The 12,520-nt window shown below is 47.8% G+C and overlaps 1 protein-coding gene across 1 annotated transcript in view; it reads left to right on the top strand.

Annotated features, from left to right (window-relative positions):
- The window catches only part of GPR179 (G protein-coupled receptor 179), a 72,126-nt gene that overhangs the window by 30,528 nt on the left and 29,078 nt on the right, over positions 1-12,520 (top strand). Inside the window, exon 3 of the mRNA XM_048517813.1 lies at positions 10,471-10,591. Coding sequence (XP_048373770.1) covers positions 10,471-10,591 — 121 coding nt within the window. The remainder of the gene's footprint in view (positions 1-10,470; positions 10,592-12,520) is intronic.

The raw sequence follows: 12,520 nt of genomic DNA on the forward strand, positions 1-12,520 counted from the left end.
CCCACTCACCATTTGATGCGCGCTCCTCGCGAAAATATCCCGGGGCCCTGCAGCACTGCCCACTACACCAGCGGCGACAACGCAGCCACCTTGATTCTGCCACTCCTCCCACCCCTCAGCGTGAGTCATTTCAGATCCTGGTCAGAAGTGCACCTTTTCCAAAACCACGCACCAAGCGAGGGGCAGTGGGGAAGTCCAGGGGGTGACTCCGGGTTTGGGTTTCCTGCCACTGATAGTGACGTGGAGCCTTCCATCCAATCAGGCCACGGCAGGGTGTGCGCGATGCGCACACAGCCTTTCCCCCCCCCCATTTTTAACACCAAAAATCGACATCTGCTCAAATAGACGTGGATTCATCGGCAAAGCTATATATTATAATGGCGAATTTGTGCATGCTCGTGGAGATGTTGATTCATCCTTTTGAAAATAATTTTTAAAAATTCCCACCCCAGCAGCCAATTAGGACAGCCCCTGAGCAGATCGCGCGTTTTGATCCGCCGACAGTGGGGAGTCCTGCGTGGCTGCTGTATGGCTGCCACGTTTATTGGACCAAGGGGGCAGAAGCTGCGGTGAAACCGTGCTCAAAAGATCCTGAAGCAAACCAAACCGGTGCATATCTCCTTTCTTTTTTGAAGTGGGGAATCAACCACTGTCAAGCACTCAGAAAATCTGCCCACAATGTGCTGGCCAACCTGCCCAGAATGGCGGGCAAGCAGACTCTCCTCGACAGCGCAGAACCTAAAGTGAACAGGTAGAAGGGAGGGAAATAAAAACTCTCCTGTCTCTTGTGTTTGTGCGGAAGCGCCTCCAACCCAGGATTGTGCAATAGGATTGCTGGTGGAGTGATTTTCAAAAATCCTGGGTGGACGGGAATAAAACAGGCTTTGGAAACGGCACCTGTGCGAAGTTTCCCCACAAGCGGTTCATATAACATCCTACGCCTGTTATATTTGGCCTGTGCAGAATCCACCCCAGTTCCAGTTTTTCTCCTGATGCCCCCGTCCCATGGCCCCATCTTCTGAGCCAAGTTTCCTCCTGAAAATTAAGGCTGCAACTAGCAAAGTAGTATGAATCATACATGTTTTTCTGTCCACTGCTCTCACTTCACATGGTAGGTAGGTGGGTGGGTGGGTAGGTAGGTAGGTAGGTAGGTAGGTAGGTGAACAGACCAAATGAGATGGAATTCTGGGAGTAAGGATTTCACTTCCTCAGGCAAGTGCCAGCATCAGATTGGATGAAAAATTGTTTGGCTTCTGATTGGCCACTGGAAATCCAGGCAAATTAAAATAACATTGTTTCAGTGGCAGCTGACCCTACATTGCTAGTTTTATTCTCTCTCACTCCATTTTCTGGTGTATTTTATAAAATGCCAGCCTTCTCCTTTGCCCCTGGGCTTCCCCTGTGTCTGTTTGTGGCTCCGCCTTCTTTGGTGGCCATTTTGTGGTACCCAGCACCCTGTGTCAGAATTCCAACTGGCTCGAAAAGAGTGGGGATCCTGCAGTAGGCTTATATTGTGAATAAAAGCTGGATATTTAGAGGGGGCATGACACATTTGTAAGGAAACATTGCCCCTCAGATGCTCCCTAGTGGCTTTGGACCTTGTCTCCTTCCACGTATGCACACTAACAAAGAATGTTGTGACACTTCAAAAATGACTCTGTGCAAAGATTTCATGAGCCAGCATTGTGCTCAACACAATTACCACAAACCCTTTTTTCTCTGTCAGTAACTGAGAATGATGATTATGCTGTGGCACTTCTTTTCCTTAATGTGCTATCACCGTGCAGGGTGGTTTTGCCAAGCAACCGAAAAGGAGAGGCCCTGGGCAGACATGAGGAGGGAAGGAGAAAGATGGGTCTAGGAAAGTCGCTAAGCTACTTTTTGCCGTCCTCCCTTCCTCATGTTATCCTTACAACAAGCTGTGAGGTGGGTTAGACTGTGAAAGTGACTGGCCCTAGGCTACTCAGAACACTTCATGCCACAGCAGGGATTTGAAGCCAAGTCACCTAGATCCTATTCTATGCCAATAAAGGCTTGCTTCTATTCAAAAACCTAGATCCTAGGCCCATTATGCATTAACTCCTTACCCTGGGACTGTTTGCTTCAGAGTGGGGTTTCTCCACAGTTGTTTGTGCAGTTGCCTTCCAAGTGAGCAACAGATCTCCCCTGCCGCTGCTCTTGAGGGCTCCCTCAAGCATGCCCGAGTCACCCTCTTTTGGCTGTGGCCAGTGCTTGGGAGCAGCCACAGCCTCCTTCAGCTGGGGGAAGCAAAGACTGGCACAGAGGAAGGACTCTGGGTGGCCAGGAGCTACTGTTGGTCCTCCAGTCAGAGGTACCAGTTCTGGCTGCAGGATGTTGTACTTGGAAATGCGTGTGTGCGTGCGCATGTGTGTTTAATAATCAATGCCTCATTCTTTTGATGCTTCATTTGCATGATGTTTTGTTGAATTGATAGAATGCTGGCATCTAAACAAAAAAAACAGCCCATTTGGTTGCTTTCAAATGGGTGGAACCAACTGGGGAGGTAGGGAAGAAAGAGAAAAGCCGGCAAGTGTGTAACGCAGCACCATCTCTTCCACTTTCATTCTGGACGAAGTGGGGGTGGGTGGGGGGGATTCACACTTTTCCTAAAAGCAGGGCTTTTGAGATCTGCCATGCCCTGTCTGCAGGGGTGGCTAAAAACTGTGTGCAACTCGAAAACAGCCCCAAAGGAAAGGTATGCTCACTCTGGGGCATATTACATGTGCATTATAGGGTTGGGGAAATGGCCGTTTCCCCACTTTTAAAAATGACGTCGGTTTCATCCGGCTTGGAACTTTTCAGTGCGGGGATTGTGTTCCCCAGCTTCCCTACTGCCCTGCGCAGAGCGTAGGGTCATCAAAAGGCGCCGTTTTCAGCAGCGCCAGAAATGGCGCGCGCTGAGGGGGCGCGAGAGCGGCAGAGTCAGGGCGGCTGCATTGTCGCCGCCCCTGTAGTGGGGAGTGCCGCTGGACCCCGCGCTACTTGGCAAGAGTAGCGCGCAGCAAACAGTGAGTGGGGAAAGGCCCACCAACAGGCCAATCCCATTTTGGAAAAGGGACCTGTGCGAAGTACTTCCCCAACCTTGGATATTTCCCTTCTTCAGCCCGTTATATTTCTACCATGCGGAATCTACCCCTCTAACCACTAAAATATACTGTCTCCTAATGGGCAGAGAAGTACAAGAAAAATTCCCTTCTGACACAAATTGGGGGCGGGGGGTTGATGCTTTCTCTAATTCACACATTTTCAACATTACTAATTATGGATGCAGTTTTCCCAGGGAAGGGCGTAGGGACGGGGTTGATATTGAACCAAAACACTTTCACATTTCAAAAACAAGGCCTACAGCGTAATCCTTTGAAGAGTTACTCCAATCTAAGCCCATTGAAATCAACAGGCTTAGACTGGAGTAGCTCTGCATAGAATTGCACTGACAGTATCCCACAAAAAACTCCCAGAAAGTTCAAGAGCAAAAAAGTTCTCATTTCAGTTTTGATAGGTTTTGCATCTGTGTGAAATTCATCTTCCTCCTGCCGTTCCCCCAGCCTCTCTTCTCTGCTTCCTGTGCCTCTCACACCAGTCTGTTCTTGACTGTCATGGCTCCCCTCTGTTTACACTTCTCCAACTTTCCTTCTTGCTCCCTCTGTCCCACATCTGGTGTATGGGTTTGTGGGGGGGGGGGGTGAGTCTCTTGGACCTTTGGCACTGAACTCCCAGTCAGCTTAGTGGCGGGTGCTCATTTGGTTGGTCACATTTGCTGTCCTCTTGGCAGGACTTGCTACTCGGGGGATTAACGTGCTTTGCCGCATTAGCGATCCATTTAGGTTTTAGGGAAAGGGGGATTTGGCCGTCCAACGTTCGGCTTTGATAATACTTCAGCGCTTAACCACTGGTGTCCAGAAAAAGAACATGCCGGTGGCAAGAAGGAACTGTGGCAGACAGAAAAGGGTATTGGGAGGAAGATACTGCTGGACACTTGTCCAGTAAAAGGTTAAGGTTGGCCCAAGAAGAAGACTTGATCTGATTGTACAGTGCTGCTCCGGCCCACAGCAAGGGAACATTTCCTTCGAGGCAGAGATTTCTGTACTGATGCGTTCCATGTCACGGCGCTGCAGATTTCGAAAGCCCCATAGTTAGTAAGATCAGGGAAATCCCAATGTTTTCTCTCGCTTCAGAGTTTCTATTCCTTCCAGTCTCCCCCTGCCCCACTCCTTTTTGACATTTCCGGGGGATCCATGGCCGGTTTTTGCGAATAGCACAATAATATCAGAGTAACACAGAAATATTGATATAGCATAGCAATATTGATATAAAAATTTGAAAGGTCTTAAAAACAAAAGCAGCAATCTTGCGAAGACCGTGAGACACTTAGAAGTGGGGACAGGCAAGCCATGCAGCAGGCAGTGGGGCACTTCCTCGTGTGTAAACAGAGAAACGCAAGGAGACTCGGTTGCAACTGCACTGCACAGCGAGGCAGCCCCTAGCTGTTTAGCACTTTACAGTTACAAGAAACAGCTAGAGATACCAGTTTCCCTGTAAGCAGCAGTTTCTAACACTTTACAGTTAAAAGGCAGAGATACAATTTTCCTATTGGTGGCAGTTTTCAGATGTCCCTCCTTCCTGTCTTTGTTTTGGATTGGGAAATTCCTGGAGAATTGTGGATGGAGCCTGGGGAAGGATGGATTTGGGGAGGGGAGGAACCTCCGTGGGATATAGCGGCATAGAGTCAGCCCTCTAAACAAACGTGACCAGGTGGTTACCTTGTGAACCCAGGATGGGGGTAGGCGGCTGCGCGCGCGCAGCCGCAGGAGCACACTGCCTTCTGGGGCGCTGCCGTTTCCCGCGCTGTCACAGGGTGGGAAACGGCAGCGCCCCGGAAGGCCGTGCTCCTGCGGCCGTGTGCACGGGCAGCCACAGGAGCGCACGGCCTTCTGGGGCGCTGCTGTCGCCCTGTCACAGGGTGGGAAAAGGCAGCACCCCAGAAGGCCGTGAGCTCCTGCAGCCGCGCACGCGGGAGGTTGCCGCACTGCCTTGCACCCCAGAAGGCAGTGTGGCAGCCTCCCAAAAATCGGGACAATGGAAGGAACCTGCGGGACGCGGGACAAATTGTGCGAAGGCAGGACTGTCCCGCCAAAAGCGGGATGGCTGGTCAGCCTACTCTAAACCAACCATTTTATTTAGGGGACCTGATCTCTGGAAATCAGTTGTAATTCCTGGAAATCTCCAGACCCTACCTAGAGGTTGGCAACCCAATTTTTTGTCTTTACAGGCGTTAGGCACAGGGCAGAAATGATGTCTGTGGCCTTTTGCACACATTCCATCTCTTCTGGTCAAATATACATTAGTTCAGGTTCCATCCTGGAGGACTCCTGCAAATCCCTTGCAGTTCTAGTAGAAAAATTAGCTTCATGCGGTCAGCAACAGTTGCCCAGAGTCCTGTCTTCTTTTCCTGTTAGCAATATTCAGTGACTAAATAATATTAGGTTTCACAGACAGGATTCCAGACCTTTTACCATTTTGTTTGCCCTCCTCTGGACCCGTTCCACCTAGTCAATATCCTTCTTTTCCTGCAGAAGACTCCAGGATCTATTCCAGCCTCACCTAAGATCTCTGGAAGCAGGTGCTGGGCAAATCCTTTCTGTGTCTGAGAACACCTGCCAATCTTGGCTATACCTTTGGAATTATTCTTATGGAAGATGCTGCATTTAGCCATATGGAGTGTAAATACATTGGTCTCGTGGGAGAAGAAACTTGGACAAATGCAAACATATCGTCTTAAATAACCACTATGGATGTATGCTCCAGCGCACCTGATGACTGAGCTGCGACTCACAAGAGCATCTGCCTGAATACATTTTTTTAATCTTCAAGGTACCACTGGAGTTCTGTTTAGCAGCAACGCAACTAACCCTCTGGAATTATTGTCAATTATGGGACCAGTCGTTTGAGTCAGCCTAAGTAAAGTTCATATATTACAAACAGGACCATCGGCACGTTTCAAGAAATCTTAACTGATTCGTTGTGTGAGTTTTACTCGGTAAACCAAGTGGTGAAATTGGCACGTGCATGAAAACTGACTGACTGACTGGCATGTGCATAAAACAATAGTTCAGGAAAGAAAATCTTTGCATCATAGCAGCATTCCCTGCTGGGTAACGGAACTGCCAGAATCCCCCTTCTGAGATGGAATCTGTCACTCACCATTTCAAAGAGCAATTGTATTTTTTTAAAAAATTGCCTGCTCCAGGTTGAAAAATTCCTGGAGATTTCGAGGGTGGAGGGAGTGGAACCTGAAGAGGGGGGGGGGGCTGTGGGAGGGGGGAGGGAATGGGGTTGAATGCTATAGAGTCCATCTGTGAAGAGGTTGTTCCAGTTACAATATCAGGAGGATTCACACTAGCCTGACAAGGACCTTTGATCTCTGGATAGGAAGCATAAATACTTTGAATGTATTACACAAAGGAAGCTAGTGGCCAAATGGCTGTAAATCAAACAAGTTGATTTGCAGGGAGGGGCCAGGAAACAGAGTTTACCTGAGAACCAAAGGGAGAGAACAAAGGGTATGCTGATCCGGGCCAGGCAGGAGAAAGCAACTACTGATCCCAGGTCTGCAACAAAGAACATGCTTGGAACGATGCTGTAGCTGAGAAATCTATGTATTAGAACATTTTCTTGCTTTCTGTTTTTCAATAAAATCTTTGGAAAACTCAGCAGCTTTTGAGTATCTGGAAAAAAGAACCCAGGATTTATAAGACAGATGTGGAGCCCCATATCCCTGGTCTTGTGACGTGGTGGCAGTGATTAAAGGTTCCAGTACTCTGGTTTGAGCACGTTCCTGGTTCCGTGGTGGCCAGTGATGGCACAGCATACTGACAGAAGCTGGCAGGGAGAAAGGCAGGTTGGTGCGTTCGCCAAGGTGCTTGTGACACCACCTTCCAAAGTGGCCACTTGCTCCTCTGCCGCCTGGAGATCAGTTGCAATAGGTGGGACATTGCCAGCCTTAACCTGGAAGTTATAAAAAAGAATATTCTGTACCTTTAAGGCTCAAGTACTGTGAAACACAGTTTTCTTAAATAATGCTTAACAAACACATAGGTAAACAAGGGGCTAGCTAGTTTATTGTATTGCATACTTACCTTATATCTATGCAAAGAGGTTTTTTTTGTTTGAGATATATCAAGGGCATAAGGGCACAAAATTATTGCTGTAGTAAAAATACCTATGTGTTTGTTAAAGATTATTTAAAGGAAACTTATGTTCCACAGTACTTGAGCCTTAAAGGTACAGGTTATTCTTTTTGATAACTTTCAGGCGTACCTACTGTTTTTTCTTATGGATCACCTGGAGATTGGCAGCCTACTAAGCCCCTGAGCAGGATGGTGCTGGACTTTTCATCTTCCCCCTTGAACATGTGATTCGTTGTTCCAAACTGAAAAGAAAGAATGAAATATTTAACAGGCTTTTAATAACTCTCAATATTATATTGCCTTTGTGGACAACAGACTGCATTTCATGGCTGTGCGCCAGTTCGTGTCTGGGGAAGTACCTGTCTCTTCCCATGCTTCCTATAAAGCTGACAAGCCCACTCTGGTGCCTTTCAGACTTGATTGGATCAGTTTCCTACTCCCTGTAGTAGCTACTGTAGTCTGATTTGCTTTCTTTCCCTTTGTGGTCAGGGAACTGGAGGACAGCGTTGGAAGTGAAGGACTTTGTGCTGTCTCTTAACCCCCAGACTTCAGAGTGGGACTTTGAGAGATTCAGAGAGATAGATAAGTCAGGAAGATGAGCATTCTTTCCTCTCTACTGCTCTGTTTGCTATCCCTTTGATGTGTAGATTGCCACTTCCAAGGAAAACTTCCTTCCGCTTTCATACCTTCTCTCTCCATATCATTCTCTCTACCCTATCTTGGCACCATGAGGGCAGGGCATAGATCCGGCATCTCCATTCATCCTAGTTAGACTGCATTAGAAACCTATCTCTACCCTATCCTGTTTAGAATGTATTAGTTTGTTAAAGATAAAGATGCTCTGTGTGTAATTTGATTTAGCAGCACACAAAACCAGATGATGCTTTGCTGCTGCGTGTGTGTGTCCTTGAGCACCCTGCTATTCTTAAGGGTAAAAGTCCCAAGGGGATCCCCTTCTCCACATGAGCGTGGTCCTGGTTCCTGATTCCACATCAGGCCCCCCATGCTTTGAAACTGAGCAGAACCCACAATCCATATCGTTACTCTGGATGGGAACCCAGGTCCAAACTGCGTGCTTCCCAATGTGTAAATTGCTTACATCGATTTGTTTTCGATCTCTGCATTCCTTCCCATCAGGGGCATATCTGGAATGGGGAGACAAATGTCCCTGGGAGCCCCTCATTTGGTCACAGGGGGGGCCCCGCAAAAATTCAGGTTTGTTTGTGTAGGGTTTTTTTTGTATTTTTAGTGTTTTTTCAGTTTTTGGCCTGCAGGGGACGCAGTTTTTAGCCTAGCAGCACCATAATTTCAGGGATTTTTCGGGAGACTTTCCTGACGATACCACCCAGGTTTGGTGAGGTTTGGTTCAGGGGGTCCAAAGTTATGGACTCCCAAAGCAGGTGCCCCATCCCCCATTGTTTCCAATGGGAGCTAATAGGAGATCCGGGCGACATCGTTGAGGGTCCATAACTTTGGACCCCCTGAACCAAACTTCACTAAACCTGGGTAGTATCATCAGGAGAGTCTCCTAAAGATAGCCTGAAAGTTTGGTGCTGCTAGCTTAACAATTGCACCCCTGACAGCAGGCACCAAATTTCCCTAGATGGTGGCGAACCTTTGGCACCAATTGGAACCAATTGGCCATGCTGGCAGGGGCTGATGGGAATTGTAGTTCATAACATCTGGAGTGACAAAGGTTTGCCACCACTGCAAATTCTCCTTTTCAATCCACCCCCTTCAGCATGGACTTAAAGGGAGAATCTGAGGTTTCAGTTTAAACATTGAAAGTGATGCTGTTTCAGAGTGGGGAAGAATCCACCCCAAAACAGCATCATTTCCAATGTTGTTTTAACTGGGGACCCCAGATTCACCCTTTAAGGTGGATTTAAAAGAAGAATCTGGGGTCCCTAGTTTAAACACCATTGAAAGTGATGCTGTTTGGGGGTGGATTCCACTGGAGGTGTTTCGTGAGAGATGATGCTGACATTTGTTTGGTAAATGTTTTGCTGGGGGTGATTTGTGAGAGATTTATGTGCTTTACCCACTTGCACTGGCTTGGATCTGTTTCTCAGGCTAACAACCTACCTCATAGGATTGGTGTGAGGACAAAATTAGGAAAGAGAGTTGGTGGGGAGAGAGCCATGTATGTTTTGCTGGGAGTGGGAGGTGTTTTGTGAGCTGGTGCAAAAAATCATTGTTTGGTCATGGTGGGGGAGGGTGGCTGCCTATACCCCGGGGGGGGGGGCAAACTCAGGTTTTGTCCACAGGCTCCAGTTTGCCTAGATACGCCTCTGCGTCCCATCCTTCTGACTGCGTTACCAAACAACCTTATTGGAAACTGTGTGGGCATCCAACCTCCTAGAAAGCTGCAAAGTGGTCTTGTTATGGATACCAGCCCCAGGTGGGACCTGGGGAATCCTGGAATACAGCTGTTCTCCAGAGTCCAGTTTCCCTGGAGAAAATGAAAGTTTGAAGGTTGGACTCTATGGTATTGTACCCTATTGAGCTCCCTGTTCTCCCCAGGCTCCACCCCCAAATCACCAGGGGTTTCCACTCCAACTCTGGCAACCCTGCCCTCCATCTCTTGCTGGTGGCCAGGGGGGACCTGGCAACCCTAGATCTTCTGGATCCTGTTGTCCTGAAAACAGGAATCACCCACAATACCCACGATACAAATCAGCAGGAATCCTAATATTTCAATGCATGTGGGAAGCTGCACATAGAGATGGAAAAGGGAGCTATGGTGTAGAAGAATGCCTTCTGCTTTGCATGTGGAAGGATCTGGGTTCAGTCTTTGGCATCTTCAGCTAAAAAAATCAGGCGGTCGGTGATGCAGAAGACCCTTCTCTGCCTGGGACCCCGGCGAGCTACTGCTAGTCTGCAAAGATAAAACTGGCCTGGATGGACTGATACTCTATAAGACCATTGCATGTGCATCCAAAAGTGGAGCAGCAGTCCTGGCATGCCAGAGAACACCACCTTAAGAACAGGCATGTACTGCAATAAATGTGTTAGCCTTTAAGAATGGATGGCCATCTGCCAGGAGTGCTTTGATTCTGTGTTCCTGCATTGCAGGGGGTTGGACTTGATAGCCCTTGGGGTCTTTTCCAACTCTATGATTCTAAGTCACATGATTTGTTGTTCTGAAAACAGTATGGGATGATACTCCACACTGCAGGCATTTGGGATGGGTTCTACTGTGCCATTTCTAGTCACATATCTGAAGAGAGGAACTAACAAAAACCTGCTTTCCTCTTTTTAGTGTGTCCCACAAGAAAACCAGGGCTTCATTCTGGGAAGATACATTTGCCTCTGCAAACCAGGTTTCTACCAGCCAAGCAGGCCTTTCTCCTCTCCCCCCTCCTCCAGTAATGGCTGGTCTGGTAAGTATCCAGTTTTCCTGCAGTATCTCCTACACAGTGTGATCCCCATGGGCACTAGGATGCCCACCTAGTGTTTTGAGTGAATGGGCAGGGCTGGTTGGAGCTTTTGCCAAGACAGGCTTATAACTGGCTGTTGGATATTTGATAGGCTGTGTAAATTTTTCCAGACGTTGCTTTGGAAGCAGCTGCCGAGACAGCGCCACGGTCTTCGCTGTGTGACTGAAGGTTACGCTTCAGCAGCCATTTTTTTTATATATAGCTGGCTCTGTTGGTATTTGGCAAGAGTCTGCCACACTTCAGACATGAAGGGCTCAATTGTGCTCATGCTAATTAGTTACTGAGGTCAGAGTTTTATGGCCAGTCCATTGATTAAGCTATTGGTCAGCTAGCCTGGCATTGCCTATGTGGAACTAGTCATGTAGACAGAAAGTTATAAAGTCAAGTCTGTTGCTTTGTTTGAGCACACTGCGCATTGCATTAGAGCAGCCATCTCGATGTGACCACGAGGTAGAAAAGTGTAGCTAAGTGTAGTGCTCTAGAAAGATGCTCTTTATTTTCTTCCATGTAACCCTCCCTAATAGTAAATTTCATTTATATAAAACCAGCAACTGTGTATTGGGCTCTTTTATGCCACTCTGCAAATTATATTAAGTTTACAAGCCAACAGGCTCCAACTCTAGGGGCAGCCATTTTGCAGCGGCACCCACCATGCTGTATCAGAATTCCAGAGGTGTTCACAGGCTCACAGACGTTACAGCCAGCCTTCAGGTGGTGCTAGAGATCTTCTGGGATTTTAACTGATCTCCAGGCAACAGAGATCAGTTCACCTAAAGAAAATGGCCGCTTTGGAAGGCGGATTCTATGGCACTATACCATATTGAAGTCCCTCCCCTCCCAAACCCCACCCCCATAGGGTTCACCCCAAACCCCCAGGTATTTCCCAACCCAGGGTTGGCAACCCTATTTGGGACCCGTGCCCTATAACTTTTGAAATGGAAGAAAATGATCTAGTGGTATTGCATTGCACGACTTGGGCCCCTTCTGCACATGCAGAACAATGCACTTTCAATCCACTTTCACAATTGTTTGCAAGTGGATGTTGCTCTTCTGCACAGTAAAATCCAGCTGCAAAGTGCATTGAAAGTGGATTGAAAGTGCATTATTCTGTATGTGCGGAAGGGGCCTTGGGCCGAATCCCCACCAGCAAATTCAATCTAGATAAAACCAAGTCTGAAAATAAACTGCTCCTTTTCATCGAGGTTTCAACCTCCTCACCGCAGCATGTTCCTAGGCCTATCTTGGATTCAAGAAATGTAACAATCCGCACTACCATGCGTTCGGCTTGGTGGGTCTCTCCTGATTGGTTGTGTGCCGTGTTGGGGCGAGACCTTTTTTTCTCCTGCAAAAACGTGCTCACGTTATGATGTCAGCACATCAGCACGTCAGCATGTCTCCCCTGCCCAAGTTTCTGGTTGGTTATCATGCTCTCATGCTCTTGCGAGAACAGCACCGCGTGCACTGATTGGTTGTAAGGCATTTGCGTCACGCTCCATGGTGGGAAATTTGAACCAGGATGAGACCCCCGATCCTCACCTCCAACCTGGATTGAAGACGCGTTTTTTGAAAAAGTAGTACTTTCAAGCAGGTTCGGCAAAGACACAGGATAAGGGGAGAATGAGCACCAGAACCAGGATGAATCCTTGTTCGTCGATCAGGCAGTGGGGAGTTCTTCCTGAATCCTTGATATTTCGCATATCACGCGATTACTTGACCATGGGGAATCGGCATTGGATCATCCAGCTAGCTTTTTCATTTCATTTTGCTAAATTTCCCTCCTTGCTACAGCCTTTGTCCCATGTGATGTTTGGTCCTATGATCCCTAGAATAACCTTTTTGCATGGTCAGAGGGGTCCCACTCTTCAGTCTGCA

The sequence above is a fragment of the Sphaerodactylus townsendi genome, linkage group LG15, assembly GCF_021028975.2.
Source record: "Sphaerodactylus townsendi isolate TG3544 linkage group LG15, MPM_Stown_v2.3, whole genome shotgun sequence".
Taxonomy (NCBI): domain Eukaryota; kingdom Metazoa; phylum Chordata; class Lepidosauria; order Squamata; family Sphaerodactylidae; genus Sphaerodactylus; species Sphaerodactylus townsendi.